The 25,370-nt window shown below is 41.3% G+C and overlaps 1 protein-coding gene across 4 annotated transcripts; it reads left to right on the forward strand.

Annotated features, from left to right (window-relative positions):
* The first annotated feature begins 625 nt into the window (after positions 1-625).
* Positions 626-25,304, forward strand: arl13b (ADP-ribosylation factor-like 13b). Of its 4 annotated transcripts, none has more exons than XM_084051249.1 (14): positions 626-759; positions 947-1,042; positions 1,753-1,880; positions 2,891-3,583; positions 4,016-8,345; positions 12,819-12,889; positions 13,665-13,914; positions 16,060-16,165; positions 16,471-16,673; positions 17,042-17,156; positions 17,287-17,413; positions 18,037-18,156; positions 18,962-19,030; positions 21,200-25,304. In XM_084051249.1, the coding sequence occupies exons 5-14, from the start codon at positions 8,287-8,289 to the stop codon at positions 21,274-21,276; spliced, it is 1,197 nt and encodes a 398-aa protein (XP_083907375.1). In that variant the 5' UTR covers positions 626-759; positions 947-1,042; positions 1,753-1,880; positions 2,891-3,583; positions 4,016-8,286; the 3' UTR covers positions 21,277-25,304. The 4 variants fall into 4 exon arrangements, with proteins under 4 accessions (XP_083907375.1, XP_083907376.1, XP_083907377.1 ...); XM_084051250.1 differs by having other exon boundaries at positions 21,380-25,304; XM_084051251.1 differs by lacking the exon at positions 21,200-25,304 and adding an exon at positions 19,938-20,565.
* The last annotated feature ends 66 nt before the right edge of the window (positions 25,305-25,370 follow it).

Genomic DNA, 25,370 nt, shown 5'->3' on the forward strand with positions numbered 1-25,370 from the left:
ATTTTTATTGGGATATAAGAAGCTTCAAACAGTTTGAATAAATAAATAAATGAATAGCATATTGTTACCCTGCATCAGTTTTTCAGGTAAATGCAACAAATATATAAATGTCAGACACACAATTATCACTAATGGGCAGTTATAGCAGATGATTGTAATTAAAAAGTCCAGGTGCATTAAATTATGACTTAATTGTTCTCGCAGGGTTTGATCAGAGCCTTCTATTGGATGGCTCTGGGTTTGATTAACCTCGCATCACCAGTCTTTCCACCTCGGAGGAAAGCCTGGTCTGCGTTCCAGAAGACAACATATGATCCGGTCTAGACCACGCCTACTGAAAAAAAAAAAGAAAAAAGAATCCTCTTTCCGGTTCTGCCTATCCGGTTTTGCGGTTTAAATGGAATAGAATTTCCCCGTGGGATAATACCGACGCTAAATAGTCTCCGGATAGTGCACGCACATTTACATTTAAAAAATAAGCTAAACAATGCCGTATCAAGGATTTTATTAGCACGGACCTATTTTGGGGTGAGACGTCTTTCCGGTTCTGCCTATCCGGCCACTTTTTCTTTTTTTTCGACCGGATCATATACCCGAAAATGGAACGCTGCCCAGGCTAGGGTTTGATTATTGATGCCTGCGAGAGGGCGCAGAGTAATGACGTATTAAGACTGCGTCTGTGATCATGTTATGATATAGCATGTGTGCTCCGCGGTGTGCGAGGCACTGAATGTAATAAACGCTCTGTCGTTCAAAACAGTAAGTCCTCGTTATTTTAAGATAAAGCCTGTATACATCTACAATGGCACATTATTCAATGACAACCATGCACAATAACTACTTTGACTCATAAGGAAATTAAGTGTTCGACTAGCCTTAGTAGCATGTTGGCTGTGGTGTGTTTGAGAATCGACAATAATTGTGCTGATATTCTTGTTGTGTACAGATGGAGTCGCTGGGTTAGAGTGTTATGCCGAGCTCCTTTGTCAACCCCTGAGACCAGAGCTCCAGCTAAGAGACCTGCTCCTTACTTGAATGCCAGGTCAGTGATTTGCCAAAGTAGTGATGTGTCGGTCATCATCGATTCGTTAAGAACTAGTAGCGGAAGGTTATTCCTCCTGTGACAGACAGACAGAAAGCTGTGCTGTAGAGTTTGTCAGTATAGACATGTAGTCCAGGGGCCAAGCCATATTTTGGTACCACCTAAGGTGACCGTAAAGTTTTTGTATTTTTGTCTTCCTACATGTCTCTAGTTTATATTTTGGTATGATAACCCTTCCAATCTTGTAGCTTAATGGCAGTTATCACTACCTACCGGCTAATGTATCCGGTAGGAGACACAAAGTAGAATCTTTGTGTCTCCTACACCCGGGCATCAAATTATTGCGACAAAAAACAAAATATATCCATGTATTCAAGGCTTCATGGGGTGTGCAATTGATAGAAAATAAATCATTTTTTGGGTGAACTCCTCTTTAAGTTTCCCAGGGGGACTCTCTACCCATTCAGCTATGACCACCCTAGACCGAAGGAGGGTCAACTTTTACAAGCTTATGGAAAGCAGTCGTTTTGTAAACACCAAAAATCAGAGAAGTTATCAATTGCACACCCCATGAAGCCTTGAATACATGGATATATTTTGTTTTTTGTCACAATAATTTGATGCCCGGGTGTATTTCCGGTAGGAGACACAAAGATTCTACTTTGTGTCTAACAAAGTGATAACAATGTGATAACAATGAATGGTTTTAGGCAGGACACGGCACGAGGGCCTGAGGCGAGTGGAGGAACTGGAGACGGAGCTCAGCACCCTACAGGAAGTCGGGAGGGAGGAGCAGCAAAAACAGCTGCGTATTCAGCAAGATCTGCAGAAAGAAAAGGTAATGTGTCACTGAACAGAATATTAATGGAATAAATCGCATCATTAAATATAATCTATAATTGTTCCTCAAATACAAGTACAAATATATAGCTTGTTTCAGATGTCAGGATTGTGGTCGATATCATGGTTTCAAATAGAAGAGGAAGAGAGATATTAGAAAGGGAGACGTGGGATGCAAGAACCACAGAGATAAAAGGAGAAGATGAATGCATGAAGGACAGCTCATTCAAGATCTAAAGCAACAAGAGGAAAAGAAGACTAAATTGATTCAGACGCAGAACAGAAGTCGAGTGGAGAAAATGATTAATTGTGAAAAAAGACAGAATAATGAAGCTATGAGACTGGGGAGGAGAGGAGCAGAGAAATACCAGCCCTCTGGACAACACCATTATCTAAAAGAAAGGATATATATATATATAGTATAGATGTGTACAGTATATATATATAATTAACACATTGTGACTGGCATATAATTAATCATTCAGTAAAACTTCAAATGATCATAAACAGCTTGGGCTTGCTATGTGTATAGTTACAACAAACAAAACTATCTTAATCTCGGCTTAAGGAACAAAAAGGCCATAACTGGTGCTAACCTGTTTAAAATATATTTACCAATGTGTACAACCGCTCCTTCCAACAATTTCCTGTCAGTTGACCACCCTGCTTTGCCATTGCTACGGATTGCTGATGACTTTTAGATGATTAGATTACATTGGATCATTTTGATGAAGTGATGGTATTAATTTGATGTCAAATTGGTCGTAAACTGCCACTATATATATATATATATATATATGTATGTGTGTGTGTGTATATGTGGGTATAACTGATACCTACATATATACTGTATGCACACACAAAAACATATTTTTAGAAACGATAAAAATATTTTTCGAAAATGTTCGATCTACAAGCTCACTTTGACGCACTGTGAGCGTATAGATTGGGTCTAAGTTCAAGGGTTCAAGTGATTTAAAATGTGTCATTGTGTTCCTGTCCGACCAGCGAATGAAGGACCTGAGAGGTGACATGGAGGAGGTGCGGGGAGATCTGGCTGCCATGGAGGAAGAGGAACTGACTCGCCGAGATGTGTTGGTGAAGACCAAGGGAGAGCTCTTGAGCCTCCAGCAGGACCATGCAGAGCTGGAGAAACATCTGAGCTTTTTTTTTTTTTCTAAATTTTTATCCCACGATTTTGTAACCCCTATTTTTTCCACCCAGTGCCAATGCCTAAGCTGTAATCCTGGGCACTACCTTCCCTCTGCCAACCTAGGGAGGCCAGGGCCGAGCTCATGCCTCCTTCAATGCATGAGAGCCAACTGACCTTCTTGTCACCTGACAGGGGAGAGTTTCCCTGGTTGGACGTAGCGCGTGGAAGGAACACGTTATTCCAACCAGTTCCCTTCCCCTCCATCAGGCGCCCCGGCTGGCCAGGGGGAGGCAGTATAGTGACCAGGATTACTGCATGTTTTTTGTGAGGGTACCTACCCTAGGAGACACGGGGAGAACATGCAAACTCCACACAGAAAGGCCCTTTCGCCAACCCCACCTTGGGTATGGGCGCTGATGACGCGGAGGAGAGAACACGCCCCCAGCGCCCACAGCGTCCCCTGCGGGAATCGAACCCAGGACCTTCTAGCTGTGAGGCGACAGCACTACCGACTGCGCCACCGTGCCCCCCAGGGCCCTGCTTGACAGGTACAGATCTAAACACCAGGCACACAGGCAAAGCCTCTTTTAATTTAATGTAAAAAATGGACCAGTATTTTTGTGTATTTTTTTTGTTTTTAAAAGATGTGATTACTAAACGGTGCTCCCTTATAGTGCCGTGTTTCTCAAACAGGGTACTAGTACTCAGAAATCTTCGTTTTTTAAAATATTTCTAGAATCGGTTACCTCTAGAAACTACCGTACATGTTTGGAAAATATTGATGTGCCCTATATTTTAAAATGCAACCAATTGTCATATCAGCCACCTGCCAATAAAACCAAGTTGCCAGCTAGCTTGCTGTATTATTTTTGGCCCTAGCCTGAGTGAGTTTTGAATATTGAAAGAAAAATAGATAAGTGGACTAAATATAAGATAACAAAGCCATAGCCATTAATGGACAAATGGTCTGTTTCTGTCAGATGGCCCAATTCCAGCACTAAACGGGCCCTACAGCAAGCAGAGGAGAGGTCAAGAACACTGGAGGAGGAGGTGGAGAAGAAGAGAGTCACTCCGGAGAAAGACATGGTGAAGCTGAAGGACAACAACCTCATGCTTAATCAGGTCAGGCGCGCACACACACACTCAGGGTCCCCACGGTCATGAAATTCCTGGAAATATTTTGAAATAAAATTTAAAAAAATCCAGTACTGGAAAAGGTTTGAAATTGATCAAACATCATCAAAGGTCCTGGAATTTATCAAGGGTCCTGGAAAAATATTTGGCTATGCAAGTAAGTCCCTAAATAGCCTGCAGCTTGTCCAGAATGCCGCTGCGCGCATACTGACAGGAACCAGAAGAAGAGATCATATCACTCCTTCATTGGCCTCTTTGCACTGGCTCCCGGTTAAATACAGAATAGAGTTTAAAGTTCTCCTCCTCACATACAAGGCTCTCAATGGACAGGCACCAGTATATCTCAAAGAACTCATCGAGCCCCGTAAACCAGCCAGAACACCACTGCGTCCACAGTATGAAAAAATGCTTACGGTTCCAGTAAACCCCCAAAAAACTAGAACAGGAGGTAGAGCATTTAAGTTTCAAGCACCTCAGCTGTGGAACCTTCTCCCAGTCTCAGTCCGTAAAGCAGACACACTCTGTATATTTAAAACTAGACTAAAAACCTTTCTCTATGATAAAGCCTATAGCCGAAGTGTATAGACTCAGTCCCCCTATAGTCATCCTCTCTCCCCCACCTTCCCCTTTCTCCTCTCTCCCCTCGTCCTCTCTCTTCTCGTCCTCCCTTTGGTTGTGTGGGTTTGTGTCCCATTGGTACAATCGTAATTAACCCTGTACGGATTCACGCTCTAGTAAGGCCTGCCACTAATTCTACAACCGGGGACTCGTTCCCCGGAGTTTCTTCTACCACCCACGTCGCAGGTCCATGGACTATTACTATGGACCCCCAGCTGCGGCTCAAGACTGTGACTGCGGACCGGGCCTGGGCCTCTCCATGGAGTCTATGGACTGTTACTACGGACCCCCAGCTGCGGCTCAAGACCGTGACTGCGGACCGGACCGGGCCTCTCTCCATGGAGCACGACCTGGACACGACCGTGGACTTCTACTACACTACACTATACCGCATATTATATTATCTTAAACATTTTTATATTATTCCATTATATACTGCATACACACTATTGCTGTACTATATTATACTATCATATGCTAGTATCTTACACTATTATATTTGCTATTATTGTTATTGTTACTGCTTGCACTGTATCTCTTTCTGTCTCTCCTCTGTCTCTCCCTTTCTCTCTCTCTTCTTTCCCCCAACACGGTCGAGGCAGAAGGCCCCCGCCCTAGAGCCTAGGGTCTGCCTGACGTTTCTTCCTGTTGAATTAAGAGGGAGTTTTTCGTTGCCACTGTCGCAAAATTGCTTGCTCAGGGTGGGATGTTGGGTCTCTTCTCTACATGTAAAGTGTCTTGAGACAACTTGTTGTGATTTGACACTTTAATAAAATTGAATTGAATTGAAATTGTTTTTGGCTATTGATTTTGTTAAAACAAAACATTTTCATAAACATGAATAATATCACACGAAATATGTAACATAAGTAGTTTTTCGCCGAACGGGCTGTGTGACGGCAGCCTAATGTATGTCTCAAACTTTATTTTTGCTACACTGCCTATCTTTGGGCATTCTACATAGGAGTAAGAGACACATTATTGCGCCGAATGATTGTTATATAGGCCTGGAAATTGGGCTAAATATTCTGGAAAAGTTTTGGAAATTCATTGCTAAAAATGTGTGGGGACCCTGAGTTTACAAACTTCATACTGAGGCACAAATAGAATGAATGACAGGGATGTAGATCTGACATGGTCAAGTGACATTTGGACGTTCATCAAAGCTGTGGACGTATCAGCTCAATGTTATGGTGCAAAATTAGTCAATTTCCAAATGTATACCTGTGTGCTTGTCCTTTGGAGGTTTGTATAGTTCTATCAGTACTCAGTGACCCTTTTATAAAACCCATCGCTGCTCTGCATTTCCATTTCAATGCTCTTATATCCACTAAAATGTATAAGTAGGCCTACTGCTAGTTTATTTAGAGTTTCTGTGAGGTTTATTGATCACTGTTTTATGTGGTTCAGAGAAAGGCTTGATTGCAATAGTGGAAAGTCCCTTGCATCCAACAATAGCTTATTGATGTCTTTTGAACACAGCCTGGTTGATGACATGCATTGACAAGATGCTGAGAGTCAGCACCTTATTGTGAAATCACCAGCACCTCCTCTTGACAACTTTAATGGTTGGATGAGGCAGCATGGTTATTTGTAGCAATATTTCATGCTCTACTTCCAAACACACACACGCGCGCGCACACACACACACACACACACACACACACAGTTTTGCTGCTGCTGGCTCTAGTCTTCAACTATAATGTGTCTCATCAGGTGATTTCCCTGAAACCGTCTCTAGATGAACATACACAATCTGTCCAGCAGAGGCCACTGTAACACTGCTCACCTCTCAGTGCCAGTAGCAGCTGCTGTTGGGAGCTCAACTGAACCTAAACATCACTGACCACCATTAATATGCATCACTATATCTTAACCTGGTCACTGATCTGTCTCATATGTACTGTAGGTGAATACTGAATATTATTGTGCACTTGAATGACTTATTAAAGTATTAGCGAGACACTTTAGTCTACATCTAAAGTTTCACTTTCATTTAACAACCTGCAGTGACTCAAGTTCACCTAGTAACAGCATTTACTGAATTTCTATTGGTTGCAGCCCGAGTTGCCACCTGCGCACTTTAACATTACACACTGTAAAGTGTTGAGTAGCCATTTGATCAGAGCTTTCATCTCAGAAGGTGGTAGATGAAGTTTCAGTCAAATCATAAGAACAACTTTTCAACTTATTTTACATGTTCTAATATTTTAATCTAAAGATGAAGGCTTTCACTGTGTTGTTGCTCTGTTTTTACACCACATCTGCTTATTGTAACAGGTTATTATTACAACAGCTCACATGGAAGCCTTGATATTTTTAGTTTGAGGCCATTTGTTGGGGCTTTTGTCTGAGTGAGATTTGAACTGTGTCTGTGACTGTGTAGGTATGAATACATGGGAATGTATAGTGACATTTTGAGGCATACTATCCCCCCTATGCTATTGACAAATATATACTACAATGCAAAACACAATCAAACCTACCTCTGTACAAATTGCAAACTGTCAAAGTAAATCAATCAAAACCTTACTTTTTAAAACTATGATCAAAATGCATTGGACGTAATGACGTCACACGGTACGTCGTGACGCCTGGCTGCAGCCTAGCAGCAGCAGACGACGGCGTAAACAAAGTGAATCTGGCCGCTAACAGGCTACTTTATCCTCCAGCGTCAAACGTAGAGATAAACATGAATTTCTCCGTTATTTATCAACGCGAATATTCCATTTATCTGGGAAGCAGGACGCGCTGTACACGTTTGCCTAACGTCTGAAGCCCAGTGCGTTGGCTGTCTGTGAGGAGAACGCCGACGTTTAACCGAGCAGGTTAATGCTAGCTGGGGGCTAACTAAGTAGCTGGCAGTGGCCACATTTAAAGGGACTGGCTAATGCTAAGGCTAGCTGGGGGCTAACTAAGTAGCAGTGGTAACGTAACGGTGCTATTAAAAAGTCGTGTAGACTCAACAAGTTACTGCTAGTGTTCATGATATCTGGAGAGTTTGTCATTCGACGTCAAAGCGTCTGTATTGATTATTAGACCAGCGTTCGTGTTGACCACCTGTTGACCACCAGCTTGTAGTTTATGGTTCTTCTGAAGGCCTTATCCCCCCAGCTAGATAAACCACTTCGTCTGAGATGTTCCTTCACAGCCAGATGGACAGAACCAGCTCATCTGAGATGTTCCTTCGCAGCCAGATGAACAGAACCAGCTCATCTGAGATGTTCCTTCACTGTTAGATGAACAGAACCAGCTCATGTTCCTTCATTATTGGATGAACAGAACCAGCTCATCTGAGATGTTCCTTCACAGCCAGATGGACAGAACCAGCTCATCTGAGATGTTCCACTTCCTTCACTGTTAGATGAACAGAACCAGCTCATTGCCGGCTATATGAACCAGTTCATCTGACATGTTCCTTTCCAGCTAGGATCAGAACCAGCTCATGAGAGATAGATGAACCAACTCATTCCCGGCTAGATGACCCAGTTCATCTGATATGTTCAGTCTGATGGCTAACTGCTGCAGCTGGTTGAAACGTTGGCGTGAGCCTGCAAGGTAACCTGTCCCTCTTACACACACTATAGGGTTTTAAAATCTTAATCTTAATGTTTTGAACAATGTCTTCATCAGTATTAATTTACAAATTGATATTTTACTAATTGATACATTAACACTGAGCATTTACTGTGATAAACATACTATATTTGTTTTATGTCTCTGATTTGTGAACAAAGGTTCCATTTGTACACTCTCGGAGTTACAGACCCATTTGGACCCCCCGGTGAGACCAGACTTTGAGAAACAGTTGTATTTGCTTATAATGTATTTCTGGGTTGTGGCACAAGAGGGCCAGGCATCAAACTGTCTTTTAGTGTTGGCATAGCAACAGCAGGAGCCACAAGCTTTCATCAGCATCTGTTCTGCTCAGAGTGGTGCATGTCGAAAATAGGTAATTGTCTGATGAATAAAGAACCCTGACTCTAGATTCAACGGAGCAGTAGTAGGCCAAAGTAAGACAAAGTAAGGTTTTGGCATTGTTACTTCATTTTACAAAATAAGTTGGCAGACTTTTCCAAAGTCAGTCAAATATAACTGCACAGTTTCAGATTCAAGGATTTCCTTTTGTTACACCAGTGGTTCTCAACCTTTTCAGGCTGTGACCCCCTCAAAATAATCATATTTGAACCCCCCACCCTGATAAGCACTTGGACTTGTAGGAGTTGAGGCATTACATTTTGTTTGACTCGGTTCCACAGATAAATATTGTGAAAATAGCAGATCTACAAGCTCGGCTATTTTCACAATGTTTGTCTCTTTCTTAAATTATTTGACAATTTGGCCAATGTTTGACCAGTTTTTATAGTAGTGTGTTGAATACCTTTGATGCAATAAGGGTCTTTTTCTTTCTTTTTTTTTTTTAGGGACTAAAAAGCTCTTGAAAGCCTTAAATAGTCATTTCACTGTCACCTGGGGACCCCCCAAAATCACGTGTGGACCTCCCTGGGGGTCCAGACCACACAGGTTGAGAACCACTGTTATTCAATAGTATGTATTGAACCCGGTTCAGTTGGTTTCAAACCAACTGAAATATATTTTTCTTTATATTGATGATGGAAGTGGAACATGGTGAAAGTATTGATAGCGGTATTCGGTTGCATCCGCCACTGTGCAAGCAGCCAGCGTGACCCGCAAGAGACAGGCACATACATGCACAACACCGCTGGGCTGACAGCAGAGCAGCTCTCTTCACCCTTTTATTTTTGTGAATGGCACATTCGTGAATGGCAATCAGTCCTCTTGTCAGCTTTCATTGACTGTTCATGGAATACAATACACGTACAATACACGCACTTCACTTTAAGAGAAGTTTAAAAATAAATCTCTGTGGTCAATTTCCCATTTCAACATTTAATTAGAATTCCCCTTAAAGTGTGTGTTTCTAAAGCTGTTGTTTTTAGACACTGCACTGTTTTTATGGCTTCCTCCCCTTTGTATTTATTTACTAGTTCTCTGCATGCGACTCCTGCTTTCCTTTGAATTTGTGTACTGTCCCAATTCATCTGATATGTTTCTGCTGCTACTATTAGCTGGTTAGATTGCTGCAGTTGTGGGCCTGCTGATGGCCTTCTAAATATTGTTTTGTAAAGATCAAGACCTGTGAGAACGATTATGCTGCGCTACCAGTTTATATTGCAATAACTATATCAATCACAACATTACAGTATATGAATAGCTTTTGAACGGGTAGTGGTACCACATTTTTCTACAAGTTCAGAATCCAGGAGGTTGAGCTCATGTAATCCCATTTGGCTTACAGCCCTCCCAGATCCACCCTAACTACACCACGGCAACAGAGGTGCTTTACACAAAACATTAACCACACACAGCATATTGAGACCTGAGGCCGATTCTAAAAACGCCTTCTAAAACCTAACCATAGTTTTCTGAAAACGTTCAAATTCTTACTAAAAACAAAAAATAAATAATGTTGTAATAATAATGATGTTACTACTATATTATAGCAACAACTAATGAGACACAGAGGTGGCATCCGGATTGAAAGGTATAACAACGTATAGGTAGCAAAAGGTCTCAATGGGTTAAGACAAAAGAAACACATTATAATAAGAGATTTATTTTGAATAAAAACATTAAAAATAATAGAACAGAAAAACAAGAGAATTAAATACAGCGCAGAAGGAATGAAACAAAGCAACGAATGGAAAAGTCTATAGCTTTGATTTAAATTAGCAGTTGTAGCTGACCTGCAGTTTTTGGGGAGTTATGTGTGGTGCATAAAAACAAAACGCTGCTTCTCCATGTTTAGTTCTGACCGTTCCAGATGACTGAGAGGTCTGGATGGTTCATGATGTACTGTACCACAAGATCAGAAAAGTGTTTTGGCCCTAAACAAATTCATTGCTTTATAAACATACATTATTATTTTGAAATCAATTCTCTGACAGACAGGAAGCCACTCAAGCCAGTGTCATGATCTGCGAACTATAGTGATTCTTGTTATTAAGGACTCAAGCAACAGTATTGTAAATCAATCAACTGTAGCTGTCTGATTAATTGTTTGGGACACCTGTAGATGTACCATTAGTGAAGATTAATGTATGGACAAGTCTTTTAATTCTTAATATATTCTGAGGGTGATTGTAGGCTAACTTTGTAATTGTCTTAATGTGGCTTTCAAAATTCAGGTCTGAGTATGTGACTCCAAACCCTACTTACACGTAGCTATCTCTAACCTATTGTTTAACCTAAACTACCGATACTACAGGTTCAGGATCCACGGCCATTCATATTTATTTTATTGTACTTGTCTTCTCTGCATTAGTTTGCTTTGCACCTTTTTCCGCTATGCTGTTGAACGGTGGAACTGTAGTCTAACTGCCGCGATTGTCCTCTTGTCTTGGTCTTGAACCGCCACGATGTGTTTGTTCCAAAACTGTGCTTGATCCAATACTGTGCCAGTTTGTTCTAAGTTAAATTAAACGCATTCAAACAAAACAGGAACTCATTGTGAAAGCTAATGTTGAGCTGTACAATAACATACAATATTCTGCAACCCTAGTTGTTACTAGAGCGGAAACATGCGTGACTCTTTGTTAAGAAGTCAGTTTGCTGTTGGAGGTGGCAGGGTGGTTGGATTCACTGTTCTTGACCCTCCGTGCTTCTACTCCATGTGGAAACCGAAGGACCTGATCCCCAGGCTTTAATTTGAAATCCCCACCTAATCCCACGACCTGATCTGTTAAGAGTGTTTATGTAGCCATTGTGTGTGCATGTGTGTATCTGCGGGCTGCCTGTCGTTTTGTAGCAGTAATGGTAGATTCTGGGTTAGGGGACAGGCAAGGGGGCCTTGTCTCAGTATCTCTCGGTTCATGAAGGCCTCGTGGCTCCAGGAGACGGTTCGTCGGATCGGGCGATTCATGTCCCTACGACGCAGGCGTTGTAGTTAAGTATTACAACCAGAAGACGATGAGGAATTGTGCTACTTTGTTTTGTGTTTTGTCTTGCTTTAGCAGAACTTAGTCTTAGTTTTAGCTTAGCTTTATGCCTTTTTATTGTGTGCATATGCTGTAACAGCACATTTATAACAATAATTGTGTACCTTTTAGCAGTTGTTGAGTATTAACCATGCATGTATGTTTGCAACGCATGTGTTTGCGTCCTATAATGTATTCTTCACATTTTATGTGTAAACAGAAAAATAGTCTGCATACTGGATCATACTCCCAGTATTATATTATTGCCACCAAACACTTGGACACTAGACACTAGTCATTTAAGTGTCTAGAGATCTGCCTCAAGTCTTTTCATACTTTCATAGTTTTACTATGAACTTGCAGACATCAGTATTGTAGCAGAGCAGACAACTATAGCCGTGACACATGTAGAATACAGGTGACTTTTACACTGACATACAAAGTTAAATGAACTAAATGAGTATTTCAACAGGAGACTAGGCAGAATTTGTAAACTAAAGCCCTGTGCATAGTATCAGAGAGTTTATTTAGCTACCTGCATGACAACTAGCTTGTTGACACACACACACACACACACACACACACACACACACACACACACACACACACACACACACACACACACACACACACACACACACACACACACACATATATACCATACATCAGCTGCCTGTTGCTGACTCACCCAGGCTCCAGTTGTGCACATATCTTTGCTGTGCTCATTTGCTCTTGGTCATTCAGATTGGTGTATCTTAGTTTCCCGTATTGGTATCTGAGTCACTGGACGTCAGCTAGCTTCTTAATGTTTCCCCCCCAGTTTTTATTGTATTTTATATGTGAAGGTGACAGTGCTTTAGTGAGATACATACTGTGTAGAGGACAGTGAAAAAGCAGAAATTTTAGGACCTGGTTCATTGCTCTGGTGGATTTTGATACTGGGACCAGGAGAGGTCATGTATCCGATGACAGAGGTCTTAAGCATCAGACCTGTTGTCAGTGTGTGACCGTGTGCTGTCTCTTAAACTTACAGGAAAGTGACGCTGGTAATGGTGGGGCTGGACAACGCAGGGAAGACAGCAACTGTCAGAGGAATTCAAGGAGGTGAGGCCCAGGTTGACATCCTGTGTGTATGAATGTGGTATGAAGTGGTTGTAATCTCCACATACACAACATACAGTACATACAAACACGTGCACACAGAAAATGAATGTTTGGCATGCTTTTTAATGGGTCAAATTGGAATAACGGAAGCATAAAGTTTGGAATCTCCTTGTTTGTCTCACAAGTTAAAGCAACATTTTGTAATTTCTTTATTTGAAAAGGGACAATGTACTGTACATTAATCAGCATTCAAATAAATGTAAATGCACCCGAGTTAGCCAAAGAAGGACTAATTTTCATTGGTAGTCCCTTTGCCTGATGCAGCCTTTTTTTGTTTGCTAGGCAACCTAGCAAACAAAAAAAAAATTAGATGAATGAATAGATGAATCGTATTACAAATGCAGAGATGATAAAGCAAGAAAGATAGGCATTGATGAAAATGTAATTGGGAAAATCGGATTAACAGACCCCAGTAAGAGTTAGTCATGTAAGATTTGCACATGTTCTGCTGAAGCAAATGAACCAACGTTAGTGCTTAGTGTTATACCTCTATATTCTCACATGAACTGGAAAATGTGGACATTTCTTTTACCACAGTTACTTATGCAGATCATCCTAAGACCATATGCATTTTAACATACTTTTGTTACACAAGTATACGTGCCAGACAAACAAAACAAGATTTTATTTAATACTATTGTGTACTGTATTTTCTGAATGCATTCTCTCTCGCTCTCTTGCTCTCTCTCTCTCTCTCTCTCTTGCTCTCTCCCAGAGAGCCCACAGGACGTAGCCCCCACAGTGGGATTCTCAAAGGTGGACCTGAAGCAGGGCAAGTTTGAGGTGACCATCTTTGACTTAGGTGGCGGCAAGAGGATCCGGGGCATCTGGAAGAACTACTACTCTGAGTCGTACGGCGTGGTGTTCGTCGTGGACTCCAGTGATGTGCAGCGCATCCAGGAGACCCGGGAGACCATGGCCGAGGTCCTCCAGCACCCACGCATCGCTGGCAAACCTGTCCTTGTGTGAGTGCTTATCTGTGATCTCGTGCTCTAATTCAGGGCAGGGTTCCCAAACTTTCCCCTGACAAGGACCCACAAATCTGTATCAGTATCTGGCTGTGGCCCCCTAAACAAATGTGAAACTCGCAATACGTCGCAAGCTTGTAGATCTGCGACAATACCAGGCCAATGGACCCTTCGCTAAACCCCACCCCAAAAGCGATTGTCCAATGCCAGCTTAGCAACCGTTGTTAGCCTGGCACAGGTCTGGCAAACTTTCGTCACCTGCCATAGCTGTCAATGTTATTTCGCCCGAACACACACACAATCATTTGCAACATAATAGCAAGAACAGGAATACCACGATAACGCAATGGTGACTATGAAACCAGCAACAGATTCCACTTACCCACAACTGGAGGGTTCTTTTCCCAAGCTGAAATCTGCGCTTAAACTGGAAGGCTATATGGCTGTGCCTGTGTTGTTGAACACAGCTTAACGTTGGGAAAGTATTACACGACTCACTCGCCCAGGTGGTGTCAATGATACTAATCACCGTAATCGTAACACAATTCAGAATCCCAGCGCTGCCTGTTTCGAATTCCGCACGTTAAAGTATATTCATTCATTTGTTCGTCTATTTATTAACTGCTACTGTAGTCTTACCCTGCGGTACATGAAAACTCCTGTTACAGTCATGGATCAACTTCAACCTGGTGTTTGCACTTTCTCCATTTACGGTCCGTACATCTATATAAACGTTCAGATTTCAAATATAAATTGCTTATGCTATGGCCACGGATGTTAAAATTATGCACGGGACTCTCAAAAGTACCCGTATATTCTGTGTTGTTCAATAAAAAGCATTTTAATCCGATCGGTGGCCATTTTCTCATAGAGTTATAATGTATCAGAGTGCAATACACCTACCAACCGATAGGGTCGCTTAGTTGAACGCATATGGAGAAAATGGCCACCGATCAGATTAAAATGCTTTTTATTGAACAATACGGATGATACGGGTACTTTTGAGAACCCGTACATAAATGTAACATCCGTGGCCATGGGATAAGCACTTTATATTTGAAATATGAACGTTTCTGTAGATGTACGGGCTGTAAATGGAGAAAGTGCAAACACCAGGTTGAAGTTCATCCATGACGGTCGAGACAGTCGACCGTCGTGTATCCATGGCTATTACTCCCTCTAACATTTTCCGTGTTTTTAGTTCATTGAAATAATGTCATGCACATTTGTCCAGTGCATAGCCTACTGCAGGCCTTGTTGACTAGATTTAGAAGAGATTTTGAAGCTCTTGCTGCTGAAATGATCGATTATTTTTAAGGGGAAAAGCCGTCATTTAACATGCAAGTCAATGGGTGAGAAGCAAAGTTTGCCAGGCGCTGCCAGGCCTGGGTGTGACTAACTCCGCACCACCAGTCACAGAGTGGAGTGGGTGGGGCTTAGCGAAGGGTCCATTGCCCAATACGGGGACACCAGGTTGAAAGTTCTTAAAATGCCACAAAAATATCATGAATTGAATTTGAATTTAAATAAAATTTGAATTGAAATTGCATTTCAAACTGTGGGCCCGCTTTGAAGCACCACTTTGAAAACCACTGCTCTAATTCCTTACACTGTTGTTGTTTCACAAATGGTTGTCTCTACATTCCGACCTTGCACTTAACATCTGGTAAATGCCAGAACTGTAAATTGCAAAACCTCTTTTAGGTTATTTTCAATTATGCTCCCTTTATGTGCGGAAACAAATATGTCAATTTTAAATAATGTAATATCACTGCTCACGTCCTCCGACCTCCGTGCATCCTCTATGTTGGCATGGATGTTAAGCAATACGTCCACTAGAGGGCAGTTCAGAGTCAAAAGATTTCTGCCAACAAACATGGTCAATGTCACTCCCAGCTGTTAGTCCCTGTGCCCGGGTGGAGTGACACCATATGTGTTTAAAGGGTTCTCACCAACTTGTTTCATCAAAACGTTCTGCCATGTAGAAAAGTCTTTGTGCACAAAGACGCATGAAATGAATGCAGAGACTGGATGGAATTCTGTCCATATCCATATTTAATGTTGAGCATAAATGAGCATTTCCCAAAACAGTTTCTCTAATCTGTCATTTCTCTCTCTCTCTGCCGCTCTCTCTGCTTTCAGATTGGCCAATAAACAGGACCGTGATGGGGCCCTGGCTGAGGCAGACATCATTGAGAATCTGTCGTTGGAGAAGCTTGTCAATGAGAACAAGTGTTTGTGTCAGATTGTGAGTCTTTCTGAACCTGCCACTGAAGACATTTAACTGGCTTAATGCTCCCACACACTAGCAGCTAGATATAATTCTACAACATAATACAACATATATTTAGTGTATACTATTTACCATTGATGGATGCTTTGACTTCAAAGCACTATACAGTTTCATGGGAGCACATATGACCGTTCATTTTCACACTCGCTTCCTAATTCATTCAAGGCCTCCCCACAGTCTATACTGTGTACTAGCATATGGATGGCAAAAGACAAAAAAACCTGGACATCAGGTTTCTATTTGTCATTCCTCATTTCCAGGAGCCATGCTCTGCAGTCCTGGGCTACGGCAAGAAGGTGGACAAGTCCATCAAGAATGGCCTCAACTGGCTCCTCAACAACATCGCCAAAGACTACGAGGCCATCACAGAGCGCGTGAAGAAAGACACGGCCGAGCAGCGGGCCCTGGAAGAGCAGGACAAGAAAGAGAGAGCAGAGCGTGTGAGGCAAATACGAGAGGAAAGGTGAGGACGGAAGTATGGAGGACAATCACTGAAGCAGATGGGTGGACATGTGAGGGAGTTGGACGGTTGGAAAAATGACGCAAGGGGATTTTCATGATTTTCTTTTTATACGATTAATCAATCAACAGAAAATGTATCAAAATAGATTTCAGCAGTTGAATTTTAGTCTGAGAATTGTTAAATGCGAAATTGAACTATTTCCATCTCAGTTCAGAATCTGGACACCCCTAAACTAGACTGATTAAAGGAACATTAAACTGGGAAGGAGCTATATCCTGCTCATATAGTGCTCATATGAGCGTCACAGTGAACTAGTATTTCAGTGCTCCTCAGTGTGACTTTTGTTGTCCATCTCGTTGTGTTCACAGAGACCGGTTGGAGCGAGAAGAGGCAGAACGCGAGGGAAGACAGATCCAGGTAGAAGAGGCTGATGACGAGAACATTTCCAGCCCCTTCCAGCCAATAGGAGATGTGGTCACAGAGGTACGGGACGTATCAACAAGGGAAACTAGCGGATGTTTTTTTGTTTTTTTTGTCTGCTACCCTGAGCAATTTTAACTCTGGATTAGGGAGTGAGCTGATGGGCGTTAATTGTTTTAATGTCCCCGTTCAGAAGGAGGACAAAGAGAGGCAAAGAGAGGAGTGCGGGGCGGAGAGCCTGAAGGCCGACGAGGAGGAAGATGAGGAGGAAGATGACGTGCCAGACAGCGCCAGGCAAACGCCAGATAACACAGGCTCAGGTCAGTGTCAAAAGTACAAAAAGACCCCCCCCCCCTGCATGGTTTTTACAGGATCCTGCTTCAGAACTCCAGGCAACTTGTCTAGCTTATATTTCAACACAGTGTTCAATTACGTGGGGGATCTGCTTCCACAACTCTACGACTCCCAAGATGCTGTAATTAGGTCATCATAAATGTTCTATATGACTACTAATTACAAGTGAAATTAAAACAAATTAAGCTCAGTAAGCCCAAATGTAGCACAGCAGTAGGCTGCAGTAGTTTCACCTCTGTGTCACAATGTTACTGCATGCGTAAGTGACACAGGTGTGTCGATTCTTTCCACATGGTTAATTCTTTCGTTAAATAGTGCCTATATATATTTATTTTTTTTGTCTTTGAATACTTTGGAGTCCATTCATTTCTGTAACAATGTTTTTCTACCCTGACGCTAAGGGGGGTGTAACTGCCCCTCCTTGCAACACCCAGATGAACTATGCATAACTTTGCTCACGGTGCTTTATTGAGATTATAAATATTTAAAAACCCTGAAAAGCAAAACAACAAAATGACGAAGAAATATATAAACTTAGACAGAATTGCACCTGTGTTTCACGTTCCTTCAACTTTCTGTTGCATAACAGCGTCTGGTAATCAGACCAAGAAGAAGACGAGGAAGCTTCACCTCAAGAGGAAGCACCGCATCGACCCGCTGAGGACGGACGACGTCCCCACAGAGACCCCCACCCCTCCACCCCCACCAGGTCAGAGGCCAGACTGCATAGTCTTCGTCACAAAAGAAGAGCAAGAGAGACGGAGCGAGGCAGAGAGTCACAGTTAAACACTTGAACCCTTTATACTTGAATTACACTGTACTTTGTGCAATCTACCCCAACTCTCTTCACCAAAAATAGCAGATCTAAAAGCTCACAACGTGTCGTGTTGCGAGCTTGTAGATCAGCTATTTTTGGTGAAGGTTCCCCCTAGGAATGCTGAGGTTCAAGTGGTTAAAACAGTGAGCAATGTGAATTCAAAATGATATTATGTTTTTGAACTGAAAGGTAACATTCCATATTCTCTTTAAATGTTAATCATACAAAGACACCATAGGTTTAACGAGATCCAACAGAGAGGGAGGGAGAGTGAGTGAAGAGTTATTGGTGACTGAACACATAATTAAAAACAAATCTGTGAAGTCAAAAATATTCTTTACTGTCAGTGGCATTATAACTGTGAATCTGAATGACCACTCACTTGTCCTCATGGCTTCAATGAGGACTTCATGTGGCCATCCTGTGAAGTCTGTTGTCAATGATCTATGACGTATGAAAGTGAGGCAAGGTTTCAGCCTGATCCAAGCCCCACTTACTGCCATTATAAGATTTAAGTTACATTTTTCAAAAAGTATAAACTTTGGTGCTGACCGGTCCAGCGGTTAGCTCCGGACACACAGACCGACCCGCTCTTAGATGGCTAGCATCCTGCAGTGCCACGGCATAAAATTTTGTAATACGCCACTTTTATCAATAATAACACCATTCGTATTTTGATCTTTATCTTTCATTTTAGTCGGATGGGCCACACCCAAGGTTTCTAGGCTTCCTAAACTGGAACCTCTCGGGGACTTGAGACATTCTGGTAAATCTGTTCCCAGTCTTTCAGCTGTGTCGGATCCCCCCCGCCCGCCTCCCCCTGCATGATCACTCATTCTAACAAGAACAATGTGTGTGTTTAACTAACCTGTCAGGGCATTGATGCATTGTTATGGATCCCATCACAGTTACAGGCAGAAATGGAAGTCGCAATGTGGTTTGAGATGTCAGTTAAGTTTAGCAATTACCAATTCATATATTTATACTGAAACTTAATCATGTTGGAGGGCCAATCACTTTGCTTCTTCCCATAGCAGTGGTGTGATCTATAATTATGCAGCAAGGACCATATTATTTATGACACATGGTGGGAAAAATGGCTGCTGTGTTTATATGCCGGTGAATGGATAAACTAACTATCAACTTTACTAACACTGTATGAAGTGTGTCATTGTTTACTCTAGCTGCACATAATCTGTGATTTTCTGCAGTATTTTCAGTTCTGGTTCCTCATCTGTCCTCATTTTGGTTCCATTTATGGCTCTGTTGTTTCAGATGTTATCTTTGAATGGAATCATAAAAGCATTGTAACCACATGTTGCACTTTCAAAAGGAAAGAAAGTAACCTGAATTGTGCTACTTATCATTCTCAATTTAACATTCTCTTTATCTCACTGTGGTGGCACACTGCAGCTAAAGGAGGACATACTGACCTCTGTGTGTGTGTGTGTGTGTGTGTGTGTGTGTGTGTGTGTGTGTGTGTGTGTGTGTGTGTGTGTGTGTGTGTGTGTGTGTGTGTGTGTGTGTGTGTGTGTGTGTGTGTGTGTGTGTGTGTGCGCGCGCGCGCGCATGCTTACTTGTACTGACTGTCCTTTAACTTCACAGACTAACACCACTGTCTTCTCCTCCTCAATGTGTTTGAACTTGTGTGTGTGTATCTGTTACTGTGACAGACATCTAACTCAGCCCTCCGCAGCATGTCTACATCATCATCATCATCTTCATCATTCAGCCTACATGTCTTTAGTCCAGGGTCCTGCATGGCAGATGTCGTTCTGTTGTCCCCTGCATGGTTCGATCGGAATATACGCTCTTGGTTAACATCATATTATGTAAAATATAATGTTAAATGTGTGAGCTGCGTATTAACCTGGACACTATCGTAAAAGCACGATAATATTCCGCAAGCACTTAAAGGGAAACAATCACATTGTTGATGTCCATTTCAGTTAATTGATGATCATAGTCTATTGTCTGTTTCGGTCGTTTCCTATAATGGCAATCGTGGCACGCCCATAAGGTCTAATTGAAAAAAAGTCACTTATCAATTATTAGGTTCATAGAAAAAGTAAGGATGATTGCTAAGAAAATAATCGATAGTTGCAGCCCTACTTTCAGCTACACACAGAGATGGCTGCTCAGTGTTATGACTGCTAATGGAACATAAGTCTTACACTTAAGTCGGTAACACTGAAAACAATTATTGTTTCCCTTTTAATATAGTGGAAATCTCCCACAATAATTAACACTAATCACAAATAGGTATAAAATGTACTGTACCCCCATTATGTTGTAAGTGCTGGTTAAAGGCATTGTAGGGAACATTAAGCCTAAATTTAAAAAATATTTATATATATTTTTTTTGCATTTTTTCCCCTCTATCAGCCACTATATAATGATGCTGGGGTGTTTTCCTGCATTGAAACACAGTACGCTTTCTGAAAACCGTATTTTCCCTGCATTGTTTTTGTTTGTGCAGTTCGTTTCCCGGCCACCAGGGGGTGATGCCTCCATAGACTTCCATAGACTTCCTTACGTCCCGGACAAACATAACAACAACAACAATAGGGAAAATAGGGTTTTCAGAAAGAGGCCTGTGTTTCAATGCAGGAAAACACCCCAGCATCATTATATAGTGGCTGATAGAGGGGGAAAAATGCAAAAAATATATATATAAATATTTTTTAAATTTAGGCTTAATGTTCCCTACAATGCCTTTAAGTGTTTTTACTATACAGTATACATGGAACACCTTTCCATAAATCAATTGATCAAACTGGATTATAAGTCCATTGGAAAGTGTTACTAAATCTTGTAATTTGGTTCGAAGTAAAACAATATTAATACCTTTTTTAAATGCAATGTTACAAATGCCATGATTATACGTGACAATGCTTGTGTGTATCTCATTCCTTTCCCCTCCTGCCTTCCACAGAATTTTTTGGGAAGCCCCTCCCACCTGTCTCAATTAGGCAACAGCCTAACGGTGACAGTGATGATGTCATATCCTAACCTGCGCCTTTTCCCTTATTTGGTTGCCTTTGACCGCCACCCATTCCAGGCACATGCCCTGCTCCTCCAATCACGGCTCTCCTCTTTTGCTTTCTGTTTTAAGCACGAGGTGTATAGACACAGCCAATCAAATCCCACACAGACTGCCAGCTGGGAGAGCAGATGGAAACGACGCTGCAGCCATTGAGCTCTAAGACCCAGTGGACTTGTTCAGAGACAGAGGGCATCGTGGGAAATGGAGTCTTAACTCTGAAGCCATACTTTTGTTTCACAGACTAGCAGGTTTGGTGTGAAACACAGACTTTGCCTGAGATGGATGTTATTCTTTTTGTGGGGGGACAGCCATGATCTGTGTTTGAGAAATGCATCCTTGATGCTGTCTGACATTCATTTGTAACCTTTTTTTAAGCCTTTATTTTAAAGAGACAAGAAACATGGAGAGAGCTTAGGAGAGTGACATGCAGCCAGGAATCAAACTGTGGACTTGCTGTCAGGCATTTAAGCCCATTTGAACTCACATGGCTGTCGGTCGCCCCATGTTAAATTGTGCTCTTGATATCAGTATTATATGGTTTGGACTCTTGTATGGGTTCACTGAGCTGCTTTTCATAGAGACAAAGTAAATATGTTTATCATTGTAGACACCTTTATCTGACTGACTAAACTGTTTCGTCTTGAACCCTGAAGTTGGACACTCACTGTCACTGCTGACATTAGAAACTTGAGGACAAGATAACAAAATAGTGACGGTTGAATTGTATTTTTCAGATTTGCATTTGTTCTTTTATAATAATGTTGTCTAAACACTTCAAACCGATGCTTATGGCTGAATTCAAAGTGAACTAACATTGAATAAGAGCTCTTAACCACATGAAGCCTAGCGTCCCCATTCTGGGCATGTCATAATAGGCAAAAATTCAGTGAAAATTACAGATCTACAAAATCACAGCGTGTCACAACGTGATAGAATAGGGACACTGGGGTTCATGTGGTTAAGTGATTAACAGGCATTTAACAGGAAGGAACATTGCCTTTGTTACCACCCTTCACCAGCTACATTTGTTTTCCTTTTAGTAGCCAAAATATGTTTTTCAAAATCCAAAACCAGTGGGTGCTTCGATCACAGCCGTGCATATTTTCCTAAGTGCTGATAATATAGCAGAACACGTGCAGCTCACTTTTGCAAATTGGACATCACTGTTCACGAACTTGAGATGCTCATCTCTTCGTGTGTACTAAAGTGAGTTTAATGGTTAAAACTAGGGTTGTCCGATATTGGCTTTTTTACCGATAACCGATATACCGATATTGTCCAACTCTTAATTACCGATACCGATATCAACCGATACCGATATATGCGGGGATTATTGTGATTAGGGTAAGCTCAAATTTCATATCACACACACCATATACAGTAAGAACTCCTGTAAATCAAAAAACGATACCGATATTTTCCCGATATCAATTTTTATGCTAATATCGGCCGATAATATCGGGAGGCCGATAATATCGGACATCCCTAGTTAAAACAAGATGTCATCAAATCGCCTGATTGTGGTCGGCTTTCCTGCTCGAGTTAAACACTCAACCGCAGAGACTTAGGATCAGTGGTCCTGTTTAGCAGGGAGGGGATCAGGGAGAGAGCATGAACCACCATGTGCATTGCACAGTCGCGGTCAGGTGAATAGAAGTGGTTGGTGATTCCACCTGTATCAGATGAGGCACATGGTAGTCTTTACTGTGCCGTCCACAATGTGGGGGGGGGGGGGGGGGGGTTGGCAGTGACTGGGATGGATCACAGTAGACATTTGGAATTGACGATGATGAGCATAGATAGCTGGTGTTCATTTCACACACTGTGACTGCTTTGTTATTGTTAAGAGCTGACCACCAATACCTCTGGATAAAAGGAAGAGAAATGTGTCTGAATTGGTTCAATGACGCTAATATGTAAATTATAGATCAGATGTCCCTCTTGATAACAGAATTGGGAAGCTATCTTCTACACATGTACACACTGTCATGAGGAAAGTGTCAGTGCAACACTACACGTTTACTACATGAAAGTTTACCTTTTTAAATTATATTTATTGACAGGATTCTTGCATAGATCTTGAAATTATGTCGAATTAATTGGGTAATTTAAAGTTCACTAAAGTTAGAAGAAAATTGTGTGTTTTGGTGACACACTTCCCACCACCGTAGAGATGAGGGTTCAATTCCGGGTTTGCCCGGCCGCGCCAACAAACTCTAATGATGACAGTGTGCACAGATGGGAAGCAGTTAGGGTATATTGTGTCCATGTCGCCGCACTATCAACTCTTATTGTTTTGTCCGGGTACCTGTTCTGAAGGTATCTGAGGACATAAGTGTTGTGCAAACCAAATGTGTCAACCCGTGGGCCATGCCATTGCCATCAGATTTGACTTTTAGTTTTTTCCTATCAACCCGGCAGCAGGTAAAACACTTATGAAAGTGACAAGAACCCACCCACAGTGGTCAGAAGATTGCCAGCTGTGGCAGCAGTTGTTGCTTTTGGGGTGCACATCACTTTGGGGTGGAACTGTGTGTGAGACCCTGTGCCAGAAAATCAAGTTTATTTGTATAGCCCTTAATCACAGTTGCAGTCAAAGGGTTTTAGAGGTCCACATTTAAAAAAAAAAAAACGTTTTGTGTTTGACAGCAAATACTGAACTACAGAGTGCCATGGCCTGGGTTACAGTACTAATGGCCAGCAACTATCTGTATATTTCTTACTACTAAACACTAATCTACAACCCCAGTCAATAAAGTGAGGTATGGACAAAGTAAATTAATTTAAAAGGGAGAATGAAATGTATTATTTTATGTTTGTTTTGTTTTTCTTAAATGCCTGGCGCTATGTGGCAGCATACATAGTGCCATAAATGTCAGGGCTCAGATTCATAATATAATAGATATGAATTGTTTTGAATGATGTGGGTTTTATATGTGTCAGTCTGTTTAAATACAAATATAAACATAAACATATGTTTGTGTTCAATAATTTACGGGTTTATAGAATTGGGACCCAAATAGATCTTTAAAGGGATATTTCACTGCAACAGCATAGTCATAATCTAGGATTTTCTGTTGAGTATAGTTTGGCCTCACCATGTGGTGGCTGGTGGTTGCATCAAGTGCATTTTAATGATAATCCAAACCCCACAGTTCCATTCCATTTAGCTAATGAACTAGTAGCTGTAGCATACCTTTGAGCTGATATTCTCTACATCGCTGGGTTATTTTTGGAATAAAACTCAATGTGTTTTAGTTAGCTCCTCAAAATAAAATTCAAACCATATTGGTTTGTTTGTGTGCCGTTGCTGTTAGCCACTTTCTCTTCCACATTTGACGTGCCTTAATTGCTTTGTGTGCATGGATTATGATCCCGTTAAAGCACAACATTTGCATATCAGGTGGGAATGTATAGGGGACAGTCATGTTTAAAAATAGTATTTAGAGAAGTGATCACAACACACTGAATGGTTATAGTGGAAGAATATGCTGGTGAAAAGGTGTTTTAATTGAAAATCCTGTAGTATGACTTTTATACAATTATCCTCCGAGTAAGGTTCCCTCCAAAGTGTGTTATCACCATGGTCATTCTGGCCTTTTGTTCCATAATTGATAATTCCATAATTGTTACCTACAGTATTGCACATTTTGATTATCCATATGTGACAAATGACTGCCTATTTAAAAAAAAACAAAAACATTTTCAGTCAAATAGGCATTATATAGTAAAAAACTAAAACAAATGTTTATTTATTACATTAAAATTTGAAATATCCCTTTAAATTCAGTTCAATCTATTTTATGTATGTAGAAAATATTTCCTCTCTTGATATTTAGCTACTGTAGTTATTTAAAAAACGTTTTTGTACTCTTGCTTGAAAGAAATTCATATAACAGCACAATAAAGATGTTTTAAAATATGCTTACATAATCCGGTTCAAACTGCGTTTTTCTCAGAGACCGGATCATGGCTGCATGCTTATGTCCGAAAAATAAAAACTAAGTAAAAAAAGAAGAAAATAGAAATAAGTGTCTGGATTCAATGGTATGTGGCACAA

The sequence above is a fragment of the Gymnoscopelus microlampas genome (genome assembly GCF_963454915.1).
Source record: "Gymnoscopelus microlampas genome assembly, chromosome: 24".
Lineage (NCBI taxonomy): Eukaryota > Metazoa > Chordata > Actinopteri > Myctophiformes > Myctophidae > Gymnoscopelus > Gymnoscopelus microlampas.